Raw genomic sequence first — 19912 nt, 5'->3', positions numbered from 1 at the left:
AAGGGCACATCCACACCCATCAGTTTCCACAAAGTTTTAACCCATGGGATGCTGTGAAGGGAAAGATTGAAGGAAAATAGTGGGAGGATAGCAGAAGGAATTTGACAGGAGAGGTAGGTAGGCAACCAGCTGAGAAAAACTGAGTCACGAGAGTTCAAGTTCGAAGGCTTTGTTGACATCAGGAGGCTGGTACAGGTGTGAAGGACCTGCTTCTGTGGTGAGTACTGTGTGGCACTCCAGGTAGTTGGGACTTTAAAGCTGCTCCCAAAACTCCTCTGGGTGGTGCTGGGCATGAAAGGGAACATCCAAGAAGTTTCTAGGCCTAGCTTTTTAAATGTCTTTGTACCTTTGTCCAGGATTAGTGATCAAAGGGTCAGTTAAGAATTGGATGCTGTGCTAAGCTCTCTAAGGCCCTGGGAGGAAGCACCACCTCTTTCCCTCAGAGAGATATTACCACATTCTTGAATGTCATATCAGCCTTCCCTGGCAGGGCCAAAGCATGACGGCAGAGTGAATGAGAGGAAGGACCTTCTCCTTTCTTCCCATAAATGAACTTGTGTCCCAGGGAAGGAGTCCTCCTGATATTGGTGTGTCATTTCTTCTGGGATAGTGAGTCTTCCCAAAGATTTCTCTCCTTCATTCAGGACAAGTTTGATCTGTAGTACTAACGAATCACTGTTGCACAAATGCTAGGTTGCTGAGCGGTTCCATCACAGTCAGGTCCTCTCCTCACAATTCCAAGTGTGTCCTGATTTTTGAACAACAGTGTGGTGAAGCAGAGAAACCGCCCATCAGCATGGAAGGGGTTAAAGAGAGCCTTCAGGCCCAGCTAGCCTCGCCCCGTTCCACCTGCAGCCAATGCCAGGCCTGGAGCGGGAGAGAAGGAGGGAGCCTGGCTCAGTTCGGGGCTGACTGTCAAAGAGGCAGGAGTTAGCTGCTTCCCTACCTGAGGGAAAGATCACTAGCTTGCTGCCTGAAGTAGCCACCAGTAACCAAGCACCATCTTCCTGGCCAAAAGAGGCAGAGAAAGAGGTCTAGGAGCACCCGGCTCACAAGGAGCCTGGGTGTCCGAAGCACTGAGATCTTGAGGGGGTTCCCACCTCACCAAACGTATGGCTGCCCTGCCAGAGGAAGCTGGGACCGCAGCAGGACACCGCCCAGGGTCCATGAGGGGGCAATACTAGAGACAAGCATCACAGAAACTTGTACTATAGGGGCCATGCCCCAAACTGAAGGGGCAACAGTGGGAAGTAGCCCAGGGCAGTGGACATAGACTCCCTGCTGAGAGCTCCTCTACTCAGGGGTTGACTTACACAGGGCTTTGGGCTGGGACCCGGTAGAGTGGGAGGGCCCGGGTCCCACTAACCTTCCTCCTTAAAGACTGAGGCACCTCGACCACAGAAGCAGGAGGCAGGAAGTTTCCAACCAGTAGGCCAACTGGCCTTCCAAGCCCCCCTGTTACAAATATTCTTATGTCAATCTCTATTTTGTTGCTATTTTAAAAAAAATGGTGGTACCTGATAAGAACTGATAGCTGTTTGTTTATAAGCCGTGATGTACTTGTGCAGGTATTGAAAGTGATAGGTGGGAATATAGTCTTTTAGTACAATTCTATTTCACGTAGTTCTGTTGTGTTGGGTAAAAGCTATAACCCCCATCAGTCATTTAGCAGGACAATGTGATCAAGGAAATTGCTCTTACTGCTGCTTAATTAGTACAAATTCCTAGCATCTGTGGAGGTTTCTCATTCCAAAATTGCTTTACAATGTTTTATAGCAGTTAATTATCCTGATCTCCACATCAGTCCAATAGAGATATCAGAAGCACAGGCTGCAATCAAGATGCTGAAAAACAACAAAGCTGGGGTTGATGATCAAATCACAGCAGAAATGCTAAGCGCACATGACGTTACCAGACTAACGAAACTGGCAGAGCTGTTCAGCGAAGTCTCAGAAAAAGAGACTCCCCCTCAACCAGTGGAAACGTGGATTCATTGTCAGACTGCCCAAAAAAGGTGATCTTACTGACTGTAACAACTAGAAAGGAGTCACACTACTCTCTTTTGTAGGGAAAATCTTCTTTATTACAAATATTACAACTACACAGAATAAAAGAGGCAATGGATGCAATGCTTAGGGAAGAACAGATTGGATTCAGGCCCAAGTAATCATGTGTGGATCAGATGTTCACACGCATGGATCAGATATTCACACTAAGGACTGTAGAAGATGAACATATACAATGCCAGGCTCCCCTTACCAATTTCATTGATTTTTTTCCAAAAGGTATTTGACAGCCTGTATAGGCATACATTGTGGAATATTCTTCAGTCTTATGGAATTCCAGCTAAAGTCATCAACATCATCACAGCATTGTACAGTGAAGCAAAATGCTATGGAAGGATGAAAAACCAAACAGAGTGGTTCATTGTGGACATTGGCATGAAGCCTGGCTGCATTCTATCTCTGCTGTTGTTTTGCATCGCCATAGACTGAATAATGAAGATGTGCATTAGCAACCTAAACATTGGCATGTCATGGGTAATGGCAAATGTGTAGAAGACCTAGACTTTGCTGATGATATCATGCTATTGAGCAACACTCCTGAAAAGCTACGAAGGCAGATGCCTTTGCAAAAGCCAATCAGTGCTCAAAATCAGTGACACCAAAACAAACATCCTTGAAACCCAGACATCAAGCAGTAACATCGTAATAGAGAGCAAAAACATCAAGAAAGTAGAACAATTCATTTACCTGGACAGTACTATACTAGTAGGGTTGCCAGTTGTGGTTGGACGTATTCCCGGAAGTTTCATCACATGACATAATCTTCAATTAAAGATTAATCTTTAATTCCTGGAGATTCCAGGACAATCCTAGAGGGTTGGCAACCCAATATACTAGCCAAGAGAGACCTCAGGAAAGAAGTGACGTCAAGGCTAGGAAAGGCATCCACAGCATTCACTAAACTCAACAAACTATGGAAATTAAAGATATAAATTACCAAAACAAAACTGAGAATTTTTTTAAATGTAATCTTAAGAGTGCTAACATGCAACTGTGAGAGCTGGTGAGCTATTAAAATGTTAGATAGAAAACTTAAGTGTCTATAAAAGATTCTGGGCATTGGCTGGAGAGACTTTAGCACCAATGAAAAGATGAGACAAATCACCAACAATCAGCTTATCTCCACTAGAATCAGAAGGAAGTGCTGTACATATTTGGGGCAAATACTCCAGTTGCCAACACCCAGACTCTCACATGAAGCTCTTAAGTGGAAACCAACTAGTGGTGAGGAAACAAGGACACCTAAGAGAAATCTTAAGAACAACCACTAGCAAGGAGGGCAGAACAGTTGATCCCAACAGTATAGAGCAAATCGAAACAGCAACTAATGACAGAGGGATGGAAGAGTCTAGTTTCTGCCCTGTGCACAAATGTTGATATGAGAAGGATGTAATAATAATTATCCTTCATTTATGTTTTCAGGAAGGCAACTATCCTTGAGATTTGTTTGATCTTAGATTTTGCAATGATTGCAGCCTTTGTACTAGCACTGACTGTGATTCCCTATCTTAACTTAATCCCACCTGACACTTAAGTGTTTCCTGAAGAGAGGTGTGTGTGTGTGTGTGTGTGTGTGTGTGTGTGTGTGAGAGAGAGAGAGAGAAAGAGAGAGAGCGGACTTTGTTCTCCGACTACAGGGGAGTTAATGAGCCACTTCACTTTGAATGGTCCCTTAGAATATGTGTTGACAACTTATGCTAAACAATCTGTTCTACCTTGCATTTAGCTGTGACACTGAAAATACCTTTCCCAGACCTGAAGAAGAGCTCTGTGTAGCTCAAAAACTTCTCTCGCTCTCACCAACATAGGATGGTCCAATGAAAGATATTACTTTATCTGTATATAGATATATATAAATCCCCCTTACATCTTATGTGATCTTTTTTTTAACTGGACTAACTAAACATTGGCAAGCTTTTGAGATTCACTCTGTCCATCAAGATAGTACTCTAAGTGCAGGAGAATAAAAACCAGGACAAGAAACTATCTGTCAAACTGATTGACTAGTGGCTTTAATATTTACTATGCATATATTTGAATTGATAATGTGAAAAAAAATTGTAATGGAAAAAAGTGCCTGCAAATGCCTAGAAGACAGTAGCCAAAATTACCTTCAGTTGTCTCAGTGATGCTTTTCCACATGATTATAAAAATACCACTTTAACTTCACTTTGAGCTCCAAGATGTTCATCTCAATTGTGCTGAGCATTGGTTAGTGAGTTAACATTATGTTGTTGAAAGAGAACGACCTGCCTTTCCTGAATACACAGCTGTCAAAGGCAGGCATAAAGAGATTCAGCTGCAAGTGCTAACCATATTTGAGCTGCAGAAATGAGTCACAATAGTCAGTCTGATTGCTAATAAGCAATATTTCCATTAGCCTGGTTCTGGCATGCAGTAGGGAAAGCTTTTAATTGTTAGTGTGTTGCCACTTCATTTTATACAGGTGTGATGCTTAGCAAAGTCAGGGACACTGTAAAGGCAGGAACCTTTCTTAGGTATGCTCTCTTCCCATTGGCTCCCATGATAGATTGCTACAGGTGGGCCATTGCAATCTGTCTACAGATACTGATATCATGACAAGCTTCCTTCATGTTACCTATGGTTCTCTATAGCTCTTGTAGTTACAAATATGTGCACCAAAGGTTGGTTTTTTAATTGCGATGTAGTCTTCCCCCGCTCCCCTGCCCTTAACGTAACAGGATGTCTTTCCATATTCTTGGCTAGAACAATTCCTAGTCTTTTTTGTTAGGGATATTTAACAGTGAAAACCCACAAATTCATATGAGCCAGCATATGCTATCAAACCTATCTTGTCATATGTATCCAATAGCATTCACAATGTGCTAGGTACTATCCAAATACAAAAGAAAGCACAGTCTTTGTTCCAAGGACTTTACACTCTAAAATTTCAAAACAGACAGATTGTGGGTAGGAGAAATTTGTTTACCTTTGTGTTGTTAAAAACTTTACATTATCAGCAGGTAGCCAACCACTACATCACCGGCTGGCCACCTTAATATTTTGTTGTTCCCCCTTTACCTATCTATTGTCTATATTCTGAGAGTAAAAGCTATTCAGAGCAAGGATTCTGCCTTCTTTTGTGTCTGTGCCAGTGCCTTGCACAATAATTGGTAATGACATGTGTTTGATTACAATATTCTTATTTCTGTACGTGTTAAATGCCTGTGTGTTTGTCGGCTGCTCTCTGCACCTTCTTCCATGCTGCTCTTTAGGCACAGAATGCCTTCCTTGAATTCATCTGTAAAGGCTCTACCATTTCTTCTTCTTCAGATCTCTCCTTATGAACCACCTGTACCATGACACCTATAAGAAATCAGTCAATTTATGATGGCTTGGCTCAGGGGCAAATAAGTAAATTGGCACTTACTTTGTCTATGGCCTTGTCTATACACAAAAGTTGTATAATCCCTTTAGTGTGGATACAGTTATACCTGTAGCTGTTTATAGGAACTGTACTGGTATAACCTACTTTTATACCAGTATAACTGTGTCCAGGCTAAGATTTGTACCGCTATAGCTATGTCAGATGAGTCACGCTCCTAACTAACAAAGCTGTATTGTATAAAAACGGTGTGTAGATCAGGTATATTTATAATTTTGAAAAATGACAAATTTTATTGTATTCTTTGCCTCCCTTGCCCCTTCCTGCCCCACTTGTCCCCTTAAATTGAAAGCTTAGGTTGTAGGCAGGGATTGCATTGTCATTTCCCTTTGTATTATGCTGAGCACAATGGAGCCCCAATGCTGATTAATTATAATACAAATATTTAATAACTGATCGTGTACTTGAAATGTTCTTTTGGGTTATGGAAATTAGACTGTAATAATGACCATAAATAAGCTTCCTATTATATGGCTCAATACTTAGGGAATGTATATTATTCTTATTCAGCAGGACCCTGGTTTAAAAAATGGCGCTTCTGTTCCTGCAAGTGAAAGTGTACCTGAAGATTTAGTGAAGAGACACCATAGGAATGCATCTGGAACACCTTCAATAGCAGTTTCTAGGGCATCTCTAGCATCAGGTAAATGTTCATTAGTAGTCCTAATTCTTTCTGTGAGAGGATTATTCATTTGGCCTCCCCCATCCTTTTTTTCTGTTGTTCTAATGCGTAATAGATGGTCAAATATAAGTACAGTTGAGTTTCCTGTTGTTAATTTTGAAAATGTCAGGTTTATAATAGGGAAGAAAATACCTTTCACTTGTTTCATATGGGAAAAATTGTGATCCTAACCAGTGTACCCTCTAATTTTTCCCACCCATGTGTGGAATGAATTTTGTTATGTGTGACACATCACCTCCATATTGGTGCACATAACAAAATTCATGTGGTGGGGGTGGGGCCGAGGGGTTTGGAGTGTGGGAAGGGGGCTCAGGGCTGGAGTGCGGGGGGGAGAGGGCTCTGGGGTGGAGCCAGGGATGAGGAACTCAGGGCTAGGACAGAGGGTTGGGGTGCGGGGAGGGTGAGGGCTCTGGCTGTGAGGGTGCGGGCTCTGGGGTGGGGCTGAGAATGAGGGGCTATCGGCTGGGGCAGAGGGTTGAGGTGTGTGTGGAGGTGAAGGCTTCATCTGGGGGTGCAGGCTCTGGGGTGGGGCTGAGGATGAGGGATTTGGGGTGCAGTGGGGCTACTGTGGGGAGAGAGGACTTCTCGCCAGCTCTGTCTCCCTGCAGCAGCACCTGGGCTGGGGGGGAGGGGCGCCTCTCCCCTGGCTGTGGCAGATCTGGGCCAGGCTGGGCCTGGGGACAGGTACCTGTCCCTGGGTTGCGGCAGGCCTGGGCGGGGCCTGGGCTTGGGGAGGGGCATCTCTCCCTGCCGCAGCCCTGAGCGCCTGCACAGCGCTTAATAGTCAGCTGCACGGCTGCACAGCGTAGAGGGAATTTAGATCCTAACCCCATGTAATGTCATCTGTGTTAGTTCTCAGCTAATGGAACATTCTGTGCTCAGTGGTACTTTCCTGAGAGAGTCCATAAGTTAATAAACTTAACCTTGTGAGGTCATGTGCACCTGTGTATAATTGTGCCATTCTGGTTTGATGGCATTTTCAGATGGCCTCAGAACATGCAGGACAGTGGAGAATCAGGTCTGTGAAGTATAGCCATTATTTTCATTTTGCCCAGGATGTAATAAACTGTTACCCTGTCATTACCTCTTGCAGAGGGACAGATAAAATGGTTCTTTCATTGGAGGATGGTGAGAAAATGACATTGACACAATAAAGTGCACTCAGAGCCATTTTACAGGAACAGGTGAAGATTGTTCTCTTTCTCATTTGAACCTGAAGGCAGAAGTCCCTTTATCCTCTCACTTCCTGTCATTCAGCCATCCCCATAATCTTCTCTGTTCAGCCTTTCAGATTTATGAGCCAGTCTGTGAATCACAGCAGGGCTCAGCCACTCTGTTTCAGCTGGGGTTAGCCTGTACCAGAGAGTGGGTAACATATCCCACAGAGCTAATCAAAGACGCTATGTTCTTCACTATAGATTTTTCCTGCTTGAAAGCAGCAAAGAGCCTTTGAACAGGCACTGCACCTATAGGAAGAGGCATTTCTGACTGCTGCTTTCTCTGTGCAAGGAGGGATTCTCCCTCTCACATTACCTGATGCAATAAAGTCTCCCTGGAAATTGATAACTGGCTTCATTTCACCAAGGTAGATAGGAAGCTGAAAGAAATCACAGCAGCTTCCTCTCCTATTGAATAATCTTGAAAATGGATTAGAGAGATCCTTCCCCAAACCAGCACCAGCTACATCCCAGGGTGGAGGGATCAAATCAAAACTTCCAAGCCCTCTCGGCCCATGACCTAAAGGGACTTCCTTCTTTCCTTTGTATGGAGAACAGCAGCAGCATGGAGTATTCTTTAGGAGAAAACTAAGAGAAGCCTTCCACAAAGAAGCCAGTATGTTTTACACCATTTGCCATTAGCTGGTAAGTCAGGACCTCCCATGTCCAAGAGAGATTTCCCTTCTCCTCTCCACATGGGAATCAGCAGTACCAAACATAGGCACCTTCATTGCCTCCTGGTGTCTGTGATGTTTTGGAGGTTCGCCCAGACCAGTAAGGGATTCTGTCACTACCTGCACTGTAATCTTGGTTCTCTGTGCTGTGCTGTGCAGCTTTGGCTCAGAGTCCTGACACCAACAACTTGCACACAACTTGCCTTCCACCAGTCTAGTTACTTTTTGCGAGATAGTGCTAGCAACCTTTCCAGTCCCAAGTCTCCCCCAAAACCATCTCCCCTGTGGTGCCCAGTCTCTCTGATTGGATGCTTACTGTAGCCTGATTTGGGGTAGGTTAGTAGTGTTGAATTAATTTATCCACTTAATTTTATGTTTCTGTAATTAATTAATAATTTTATTAAATTTTAATAGTTTAATAATTATTGTGAGTAATAATTAATATGGGTATTTGGCTCACCAATTTGTTTAATCAGAAGATAGAGTTCATCCTGAATCAGGCTTTACAGAGTTTATAAAAGGAAATTTGGGGTTGTGACAGGAAGTTTACACAGAAACAGATGTTGTCATAAAGACTTTTTATTAACATCAATGAAGATAGTAAGTAAATGGTAAAACAATTAGAATTACAGAGTTACACTTGTAATAGTTCTTTAAAAGAATAAAAGGTTATACACAGCAAAATGGATTAATACTTACACCCTGTTCTTGATAATAATCTGGTGCTGGCAATACCTTGGGCGTTTTTTACACCTCTAGTAAAGGAAGCTATTGCAAAGAGACTTGCTTTCTAAATTAACTCTATATGCCTTATCTAAATAAAATGTAAATGAAATTAAGTCCCTTTTTAACTTACAGTCTTGAAAAGAATGAAGAACGACCTATCAATAGTTAATAGTCGTGTGGAAGATGAGTAGTATCGATACGTAGTTGAAAGGTGGAGGCAATGAAGAGTAGACAGGAGTAGGTAGATGGGTAGATTACCTGTCTAATGGCAAATTGCCTTTTTATAAGATATTTAATCCTCCCTCTTATGCCCATATTTCATTCTTCCCCCACGGAAATGTTAGGGTACACTTACCCATAGGCTAGTATGCATGTGCGTATGAATGACAGGTATGTACGCACTTGTGGTAAATACGTTAGAATGTGGGCAAAACCCCTCATTTTCCACCCCATTTTATTATTGGTCTAGGTAAAGGTCTCTAGACATCTGTGTAGGTGTTCCATTCTTTCCTGGAAAGGGTCTCAAAAGGTGTTAACTACGCATTAGCTTTAACATACAGAGTTTAACCTGTAGGTAGGTCTCTTATATAAAAAGTAAGTTTAGCTGTAATGCAAATCTATAAATCCAATACATCAAACACTTATTTTATAAGAAAGATATATTTATACAGACAAGCAGATTAATCCTTAAGGCTACATTACAGAGGCAACACTAAGTTTGCTGCCTCCAAAGAGCAAGTACACACAACAGCTTGTTAGCTCAGCTGGGGTTATACAAGCCACCTTAATACACAGCACTGAGACGGTTTATAGTAAAACTTAGTTTTATTAACAAAGAACAGAGATTTAAGTGATGTCAAGCAAGAGTGAAAGAGGTCTGAAAGGGTTACAAACAAAACAAAAATAACATACTTTCTAGTGTCTAAAATGTAATTGTAGCAGGATCTAGCATTGCCTAACATAGTTTCTTACTCATACCAAGTTGTCAGCAGTCACCAGCTAGTTCAGCAGGAGGACCCATCATTCATAGATACAAAGCGCTGGCTTCTTTGTTCTCCCCGGTGATGGATAACCAAAACGGCTTTTGCTTGTCTTTATATTGACCAACGTTCATTGTCTCTGTCTCAAGAGCAAGGAAGACTTCCTGGGGTGCAGATTCTGTCCCTCATTGTGATGGTTAAGGGGTCTTCTCTCCTGCTTGTTACCTTAACTGCTTTGCTTACCTTATTTGTAAATATAGTTGCATGGTCCTCTGCCTGTGATCAAGCAGGTCAGACAAGTAAATGCACATTCCATTCTAAGTTCCCTCTAAGCTGCGCGACCATGCAGCAGCCTGTTTAGCGCCGTGCAGGGGCTCAGGGAACTCGCCCAGGGACTTACCCGGGGAGGGGTGCCCCTCCCCGGCCCAAACCCAGCCGCAGCGGCCCAGACCTGCTGTGGCCAGAGCGCCCCTCCCCTGGCCCCAACTCTGCCGCAGCCTGTACCTGCTGTGGCCAGGGAACTCCTTCCCTGGCCCAAACCCAGCCCTGGCCCAAACTGGCCAGGGGAGGGGAACCTATCCTGCTGCCACAGCAGGGAGAGGTGACTTTCCCCCCGAGCCCAGGTGCTGCTGCAGGGAGAGAGAGCTGGGGGGAGTCCTCTCTCCCTGCCGTAGTCCCGGAGCACCCTCCTGCACCCCAAACCTCTCATCCCTGTCACACATCACCTCCATATTGGTACGCATAACAAAATTCATTCCACATATGGGTGGGAAAATTAGAGGAAACACTGATTCTTTTGTCTAGGAAAACACCAGTTTTACCTCCTTTTGTCTGTTTACAGACTCCGAAACATAATATCAGAGAGTATCCATAATTTCACATAAGGTGGTGTTAACTACATTTCACAATGACATTAATGACCAGCATGTTCTTAGTTTTCAAATGATATATTACAAGACACATCTTAAATGAATAGCATGACGACAGTGTGTTGGGGCAATGAGTGTATCAGGCCTGTTGTGAGTTACTTCAAAAGGTAATACCAGGGTACCTGTTTATTACATCATGGGCAAAATGATGATAATGGGTATACTCCATGGGCTTGTTGGTATGAGGAGCTCCCAGGGTCACAGTATCATTATTCACTCAACATTGAAACTTGTACTCTGTTTTTTTTTTTTCTTATTTGCTGAGGTGAAGGGTTGCAGGAGTCATTAGGAACATGTAGATTCATCGAGAGCTCCTGCTGCCTATGTTCCTGATATCATAATGACTCAAGAAGGTGGCCCTTCCTGAGAAAGCCAAAGGTTGAATAGTGTGTGACCCATAGGGAACAAAACCATATAGCACATAATAGTGCTGAGGGAAAGGAGGTATCCAAAAAGCTGAATAGTATGATAAAAATTATTTTTCCATCATTCAGCTGAAGGTGCTCAGATACCGCAATCGGGTGCCATGGCACAACTTCCTTGATGAAGATTATTATGATTTAATAAAAAAAAACGTTTTGATGTTGTAGCAACAACTACTAAAAAGTGACAATATGAAAAGAATAGTATTTGTTGTATAAATTATATATTAATGAACACCTTCCTTTCCCCTTTGTTTTCCAGATCTCAGCAGATCTGAGATAGATTTGAGTGGGTCTTTCTCAGAAGAAAACAAGGATGCTGTAAGCTTAAGAAGTAAATCTGTACCAGACGCATTAGACCAGGACCTGGTGAGTTAGAAATGACACTAAAGCTAACAGGGTGGAAAAATTGTTACTCTAGCTTCTGAAGTCAGCATAATCTTTAAACTAGTTCTACACGAGAATGAACACAGACTTGTATAAATTCAAGTCTGCATCTAGCTTATGCTGCAATCATTGCAGACTGTAAAGCACCGCACACTACAGTAATATTACAAATTGGAGTAGAAGAGTGTTGGGCTTATGGAGACAAATGTGTTTGGGAGTCAGTTTGTTAAGAAGGTGCCTCAATTGTGTGGAATTTTGTGGACAGTTAACAAATGATATCCTTGGGCAACATTACCTTCCAAGCATGATGTGTATGGATTGATTCCAAGTAATTGCTATAGTTAAAGCTCTTTGTAGTTATGGAAGATACAATAGCTATTCACCTGGGAATTTTTTAGTTTATAAGTGGATGGAGTCTCATCTTAGAATACCATTCATGTAGTACATTACACACTTCAGATCGTCACTAACTCTTGCTTTATTGGATTTTTTATTTTTATACTGAGTTATCCTCAGTATCAAAGCCCGTCAACTTTGTCCCTCTCTGCTTGTCTGTTCCAGTCTTGCAATACGTCACCCTCCCTGTCTCTGCTCCCCAGTGATGCCAGTCACCTCCTACTATTTCCAGGTTCTCACAAACATCTCCGTGCCCACTCCCATGTTTTCCTCTTGCACATAGACTGCCCTCCCTGAACTGATCCATAAACCATTTCCCTTCTCCTCCTTAAAATATATCCACGTCCCACCTGGGCCTTAGTGCCTATAAGAAATCAACAAGTTAATGATGTGTGAGGGACAGATGGGTTATTTGGCTCTTGTTTTATGTATTTATAACAATTTTTAAATTTTTCAACTGTATATAAAATTGTATGTATTGACTTATATTCCTCTCTCCCCCACCCTTCATATGTCACGTGTCTTTTTGGATTGCAAGCTCTGCAGAGCAGGGATCATGTCTCTGTGTGTTTGTATAGCACCTACCAGTAGTACAATGGGGCTCCCATCCTGATTGGGCCTCACAGGCACTACTGTGTTATAAAAAATAATCCAGGCAATCATGTTGTGTCACCTGTAGCTACACACAGACATCCATGCTGGTATCAAGGGGCAAGATAGACAGAAACACTCACCCCAGGAGCCCTTGTCCCAAAGAGACTCGGGATGCAATAATGTTGTGCTTGTGGGGTGAAGGTTGTGGCCTTTACAGTGTTTTAGGTTGTGGTGTGGGAGGGGAGAGGCATCTCAGGGGTAGTGTGCAAAATGACGAATCAACTCCTGGGGGCTGAAAAGGTTACATCTCCCTTACTCCTGGTGAGCTGGTGGTGGTAGCTGGGTATTGAAGTGTGTGTTCCTGGATAGTGGCAGCTGCTGTTGGTGTGGGGGATGTCCTGCATGGATGCGAGAAGCAGATTGCCTGGATGAACTGGGCTGAAAGAGTGAGGGAGGGCACTTGCCTCCCTTGCTACCAATCAGCTGGTGGTGATTTTGGTAGGGAACTATCTTCCATTTTCAGGGAGATGGACTGAATAACTGATAGGTCTTTTCTTTCTCTGATTTTATGATGCTTCTTGGTTGCAATTTCCAAATAGATTTTAAAAACTGAATACAGTGAAATACATGTATCAAGGAGCACTGGGGAAAAAGGTTAATTTTGGTGTCTGCTTCAAAGTTGAGAGAACTCTCTAGTTGTGTGCATTTAGGTTACTGACAAAAATACTTCTGTCAGAACATGGAAAAGCGGGGAATTAAAAGAAGCAATTTCAAAAGTGTATCAGAGCAAACAGAATTAGTTTTTAAAGGTCTATTAAGAAACACCTATTCAGCCACTTTATAGTAATACAAAGCACTATTCATCACTTCCTCAGCTATTTTAGTAGAAGGAATTGGATTAGGTGTATTTTTATAACCCTGACAGAGAGAATGAAGATTACTTAGTCTCCTACCACTTCTAACTTTAATAAGCAACAGTAACCAATTATGTGGCTGTGCTTCTATAGCACCCTTGAGAAACATTGCTGCTGTTGTGTAAAATGAACTGTGGCTCTGCTGGCAAATGAGAGAGTCTGAGGTGAAATGTTAGCTTTCCAAGCAATCTCTTGGTTTCAAAAATGTGCTCTCAGTTCGTATAAGGTGAGTTACAGATTTTAATGGTTAGATTTTCATTGTTCCTTTGGCAAGAAGGACGAGATGGCCAAAATGTTTAAGCATGAGTGTCTGAAATTAGATACCCAAAGCCATATTTAGGCACCTAAGTTTGAAAATGTTGATCCAAGTTTCATACACCACATTTATTTGCTGGGCAATCAAAAACTATTTATCATTTTTTTTCATTAAACTATAGATGTATTTGTGACAGGTTGGATCACAGAAACCCCCCTGGGAGCTGCCACCTGATGTGCCAAGACTACCGCTGTTCCTATTTTCCCTGCCAGCTCAGGACTCCAGCACCCTCTTTTGCTGAGCCAGACACTCCCATCTGCTCCAACAAAGACCCAGGGTCTGAATTACTTGCCCCAAAGCTGCAGATTTACCTGCAAACAGCTCACAGAAGTGTGCTTGTCTTTAGCACTCAGATGCCCAACTCCCAATGGGGTCTAAACCCAAATAAATCCATTTTACCCTGTATAAAGCTTATGCAGGGTAAACTCATAAACTGTTCGCCCTCTATAACACTGATAGAGACATATGCACAGTTGTTTGCTCCCCCAGGTATTAATACATACTCTGAGTTAATTAATAAGTAAAAAGTGATTTTATTAAATACAGAAAGTAGGATTTAAGTGGTTCAAAGTAGTAACAGACAGAACAAAGTAAGTTACCAAGCAAAATAAAATAAAATGTGCAAATCTATGTCTAATCAAACTAAATACAGATAATCAGTAAGTTTTTTCCTCAGACTGGACACCTTCCAGGCCTGAGCACAATTCTTTCCCCTGGTACAGCTCTTGTTTCAGCTCAGGTGATAGGTAGGGGAATCTTAATGATGGCTCCTCACCTCCTTTGTTCTGTTCCACCCCTTTATATATCTTTTGCATAAGGTGGGAACCCTTTGTCCCTCTGGGTTTCCACCCCCCCTCACTGGAAAAGCACCAGGTTAAAGATGGATTCCAGTTCAGATGACATGATCACATGTCACTGCAAGACTTCATTACCCACTTGCCAGCACACACATATACAGGAAGACTCTCAGATAAAACATAGCCATCTACAGACAACGGTCCTGGTTAATGGGAGTCATCAAGATTCCAAACCACCATTAATGGCCCCATACTTTACATAATTACAATAGGCCCTGAGAGTTATATTTTATATTTCTAGTTTTAGATACCAGAGTGGTACATTTATACAAATAGGATGATCACACTCAGTAGATTATAAGCTTTGTAATGATACCTTACAAGAGACCTTTTGCATGAAGCATATCCCAGTTGCATTATATTCACTTATTATCATATTTTTATAAAACCATATAGACTGCACATCACAGTATTATATATAACTTTGAGGGAGAAAATAGTTCTGGCTGTGTCTCTGTATTTGCTCCTTCAATATAACTCCTGCACTAGCAGGAGATAAGAATACCTCCTTTGGAGGAGTCTGCTTATTTCTGTGCCAGGTTCTCAGTAGGTATAAATCAGTGTAGCTCCATTGAAGTCAGTGGGGAGAGGGAAAGTCAAGGGAGCTAGCCTGATTTATACCTGTGAAGGACTTGGCCATCTATGGGTCTGTCTACACCACCATTGGCAGTGAGCTTTGTAGACATACTGACACTAGCTTGGCTTGAGCTACCATGCTAAAAATAGCAGTGTGAAATTAACAGCATGGGTGGCAGGCTCAGGCTCTCAAGCCCACCCAATGCCATGAATCTGAGCTTGGGTAGCTAGTTCAAGCCTCTGCCAGTGCTACAACATCTGCATTGCTACGTTTAGCATGCTAGCTTGAGCTAAGCTAGCTTAAACTCGTCTATCTGGGAGGCTCACTACTAGCTGCAGTCAGACATATACCCTTTGTCTGAAATTGAGTTGCCCATGCAATAACTGGGAATCTATTGACAAATGTTAACAGTTCTAACCCACAACACTTCCCTACATGCCCAGTTACCACTCTATTCTCCTGGCCTGCATAAAAAGCCATGAGACTTGAGCTTGCAGGAGATAAGCGTCTGTTTGGTTTGGAAGAAAGACAACAGTAGTTTAGATCAGCATGTAGGATGGGATTCTCAAAGCCTTAAGGGGAATTTGGATGCTGTCTCCCAATTTTCAAAACTTCTGCTTAAGAGATGTGGATGGTCAATTCCTATTGAAGCTAATGGCAGCAGCTTTGAAAATGTCAGTTATAACCTTTATGTAACCCTTCTGCAAGGTGGAGCCAGCAGCAGCCAGGGTCAGGTTCTATATCTAGGGGTTTAAGTCCCCACCCAGTAACCTGGGAAAATTACACACCATTTTGGGGTGTTGTGACGGTGCTGCCTGTGGAAGCCAGCTGAGGTCACTCAATCAGGGTGAACTGCAAACAAAACGGGGCAGACAAACCACAAACGCTGGTGGTTATTCCAATATTTAGATTTACCAAGCCAGCACAAAACAGCTTCTATGGTACCTCACTGGTTACTTAAAAGTCCAAACAACGCAGTTCCCTTAAAGTACCCAGCCTCAGGCCTCTGTCAAAACACTCCAGTCAGATATGATGATGATCACTGAAACTCTTATCTCATCATATAAAAGGAAAGGTTCTTCCAATCCCAAAGGATCAGTCACATACCCAGGTTCAATTATAACTTAGATCTTACCAGAAATACACGCTATAGCTGATTCTTATTAACTAAACTAAAATTTATTAAAAAAGAAAAGAGAGAGAGTGTTGGTTACAAGATCAATATACATACAGACCTGAATTCAATTCTTGAGGTTCAGATACATAGCAGAGGTGAGCTTGTAGTTGACAAGCTTTTAGATATAGTCCAAGGTTATAGTCCAATGTCCATATTCAGGGTGGCTCCAATCAATGACTGGGGATCTCAATTCTTGTGGCTTAAGGTTTCCCCCTCTTGAAACCCAAAACAGATCGGAGATGAAGTAGTATCATGTCCCAGGGTTCTTATACATTTCCAGCAGCCTTTCGGCCTGAGAAAACAATAGGCTTAACTCTCCTTCCAAACATCCTGGCAATTAGCACAGGGTAATTTATCCATTAAACAGTTCAGATACAGGTTACCATAACCTTCAAAGAGACATATAGACAATAATACTATTTCACTCAAGTATCATCATAAATGTTAATATTCCTTTTTAGATCTTTGAATTAAAGTTATAGCAATAGACAAGACTTGTTTGCTTACATCACAAGACCTGAGCAAACATCTACCCTTGAGATCTCTAACAATGCAGACTTGCATTTCAAAACTCTATTCATTTACCTATCTTCCTAACTAGTCCTTAAGGGTCACCCATTGGTCAGGTCAGTCTGTGAATTAATTAACTCTTTCTGGCCCTGTCACCTTCCAATGAAATATTATATGACACTCATAACGTCACAGGTGTGTCTGAGAGGCAATACTTCCCCTCTCGCAAGCACAGAGTCTGAGTGTAGATAAGAAACTTTTAATGAAAGGAAGGCAGTCACCCAACATTAATTAGGGGAAATGCCACAAGTAGGATTCATAAACGTGTGAGCAGGACACTCACCCTGCGCAGTCCATGGGACAGTGCCTTCCGCCTCATGTTCTTGAGTTCTGCAACCAAAAGTTCCCTCTCTGCTCCCACACCATACCCCACTCACAGTGGTTGTCCTTGGTCAGTGAGGACCCAGGGTTCAGATGTGCATCTGTGTGAGTTCACTGCCCACCCAAGAAGAAGGCAGCTTGCTTGCTTGCTCCACCAGCTGAGCACTTCCACTCCACTGGCCAGCTGCTCAGTCCGTTAGCCAGTCGCCTTCTGCCACTTGCCTCTCTGCTATGACTTCTGCAGGTCAGTCTCTAGAGCTTCCACCCAGCGCTTAGTGATTTTTCAGCTCTTAGGCTGGGCAGAAACACTGTCCCCACAAGTCAGCTTTTTTGAGCACTTAAAATACCATTATAATGCTGAATAAAAGAGAACCGTGAATTTAATCTTTTTGAAAATTTCCAAATTGACTTTTCTGGAAGCCACATGTTTCTGTTTATTCAGCAGCTATGTTCAGCACAGACACTGGTAGGACACGTTTCTTTCAATGTCCCCAACCATGACTCGGAGCATTCAAAGTACTAGTCAAAAAGTAGTTTTTTGTTTTGTTTTGTTTTTTAATATTTAGTCTGTCCTTGGTCTGTCTGCTATGACTGCCAACAAGGATGCAAATTAATAGTACTAGTGGTGCGGATTAGTTGTTATGTAAACATGACCATTAGGAACTGGACCAAGATCAGAAACTCAGCTCACTGAATAGCTAATTAATGGTAATAATAATTTTTGGTCACTGTGGATTTGGGCTGAACTTAGTTGATGACCTAAAGGTTGAAGCCTCCATAACCCATTACTGTATCCAAAGCCATCCAGTTTTCATATTTATTTTCTTAAGCTTTGAAAAACACCAATCTAAATGCGTGTGTGAAGATGCCTAGCAGTAATAGCAGAATAGGGTAATTCAGGTGTGCTACTGAGAACATAGGGTGCTTGGAAATTGACTTCGTAACACAGTGCCCCACCATGTAAGATAATAATCCATTTCCTACTCTGGGGACATAGAAGCCTGGAGGTTTTACAGTTTTCAAACAGCTGAAAGGTGAGCCAGACGTGCCCTTTATTCGTGCTGTACTGATTGTGGCTGTGTAAAGTGGTTGAAAGAGTAAATCAAAAGCCTCTGGAGACTTGAGTGTGGGAGGTGTGTTGACATAATCTTCCTTAAACAGAAAAATATGGAATAAAACCCAAGGAAGGAGTCAGACTTACAGTAATTGAATGACACTTTCTTTCTTTGCGGTTAGGATTACCTGGACGAGATAGAGGAAGACCCTGATGACATAGTGGCCTCTCATTATCTAAAACATCGTGGACCTTTGGCAATTGGATTATCAACAGTAAGGTCTCCATTGGAAAACATCTAGAATTCCCTCATTCTTGGTCACTAAGCAAACAGTTTCTTGCTGAAGTAGATGTGGGCTAATGACACAGCACACACACTGAGCATTCAATTTCATTCACTAGATATTTTTTGTAATGATTCATATCCAGACCTCCTTTCCTACTGCTGTTTAGTAGCAACTTTGACTTCTTGGTGATTTTTCTGGTTTTTGCGCTTTTAGTATCTCTATCAGTAAAGCTAAAAGGCCATTCTCTGCAATCAGTACTGAAGCAGAAATCCATTGTTTATAGTGTAGCTGTCCTCCCTGCACACTCATGACTTGGGACCTGATCTCCAGAGGTTTTGAGCACTTTTCCCAAGGTGCTGAGTGCCCTCACCTTGAAATGAACTCAAAAGAAGGTGTGGAGGGGGCATTCAGTATCAGGCTCTTAACCGTAATTAATTGTAACTGTGATCTGTTTGGCTGATGCGGTATGTGCACAGTGAGAAATTTCAACATGAAAAAAGATGAGAGGAGGAAACCTGAAACATCTGGCCAATCTAGATGCTCTGTCAAAATGAGCAAACCTAGAATAGCTGATACTGATATGAGGAGATAATGTGGATTTAAAAGAAAATCCTCTGTCACTTGTAATGATAGTCCCACTATCAGAAGGATGTGTGACTTCTATCCACTATGCCTGACTTCTGGCCACTGTCAGACAAGCCTATTCAGAAGATAAAACATCTTTCACAAGACACCAAGGATAGCAAATGTCTATATTTATTTAAATTGTGCCAGACAGCAGAAAGAAAATGCTCAGACTTGATTCTTTTTTAATAGTTTTGCTGAAGTGTAGCAGTGGAAATTCCCTGAGTTCTGAGGAGTTGGGAAGCGGATGGGGCACAATTTATCCTTGCGATAGAAAAGATTTTTATTGATAGTTGGGGGAGAGGGTTCTTGTCTGGGGGTGACGGTAGAAGAGAGTAAACAGTAGCCATTGCTCACGGGCTCTTGACTAGGGTTGCCAACCCTACAGGATTGCCCTGGAGTCTCCAGGAGTTAAAGATTTATCTTTAATTAAATAGTATGTCATGTGATGAAACCTCCAGGAATATGTCCAACCAAAATTGGCAACCCTAGCTCCTGCTAAGTGATGAAGTGATCTCTCTGTACCTGGAGAGATTAAAAATAGGGATTTATAGTGTGCAATGAGCTCAATTTTTCAGAGTTAGACTAGAGAAGTAGTTGATTTGAAGCCTCTTCATTTCATGGGAAGAGGATCCCACCCTGTTCTGTCTTTTGTTCCTTCTCATTGCATCCTTTGGAGGGGTTGTGAATGGTTGGGCTCACTTTGAAAAAACTGAAAATCCTTTTAAGCTCCCTG

At 42.3% G+C, this 19912-nt stretch overlaps 1 protein-coding gene across 1 annotated transcript in view; it reads left to right on the top strand.

Moving 5' to 3' along the window:
• Positions 1-19912, top strand: part of SYTL5 (synaptotagmin like 5) — a 139802-nt gene that overhangs the window by 98808 nt on the left and 21082 nt on the right. Inside the window, exons 8-10 of the mRNA XM_034771544.1 lie at positions 5986-6115; positions 11365-11471; positions 18448-18540. Coding sequence (XP_034627435.1) covers positions 5986-6115; positions 11365-11471; positions 18448-18540 — 330 coding nt within the window. The remainder of the gene's footprint in view (positions 1-5985; positions 6116-11364; positions 11472-18447; positions 18541-19912) is intronic.

The sequence above is a fragment of the Trachemys scripta genome, chromosome 1 (assembly GCF_013100865.1).
Source record: "Trachemys scripta elegans isolate TJP31775 chromosome 1, CAS_Tse_1.0, whole genome shotgun sequence".
Lineage (NCBI taxonomy): Eukaryota > Metazoa > Chordata > Testudines > Emydidae > Trachemys > Trachemys scripta.
The sequence above is the reverse complement of the archived record's forward strand: the minus strand, read 5'-3'. Positions and strand labels throughout refer to the sequence as shown.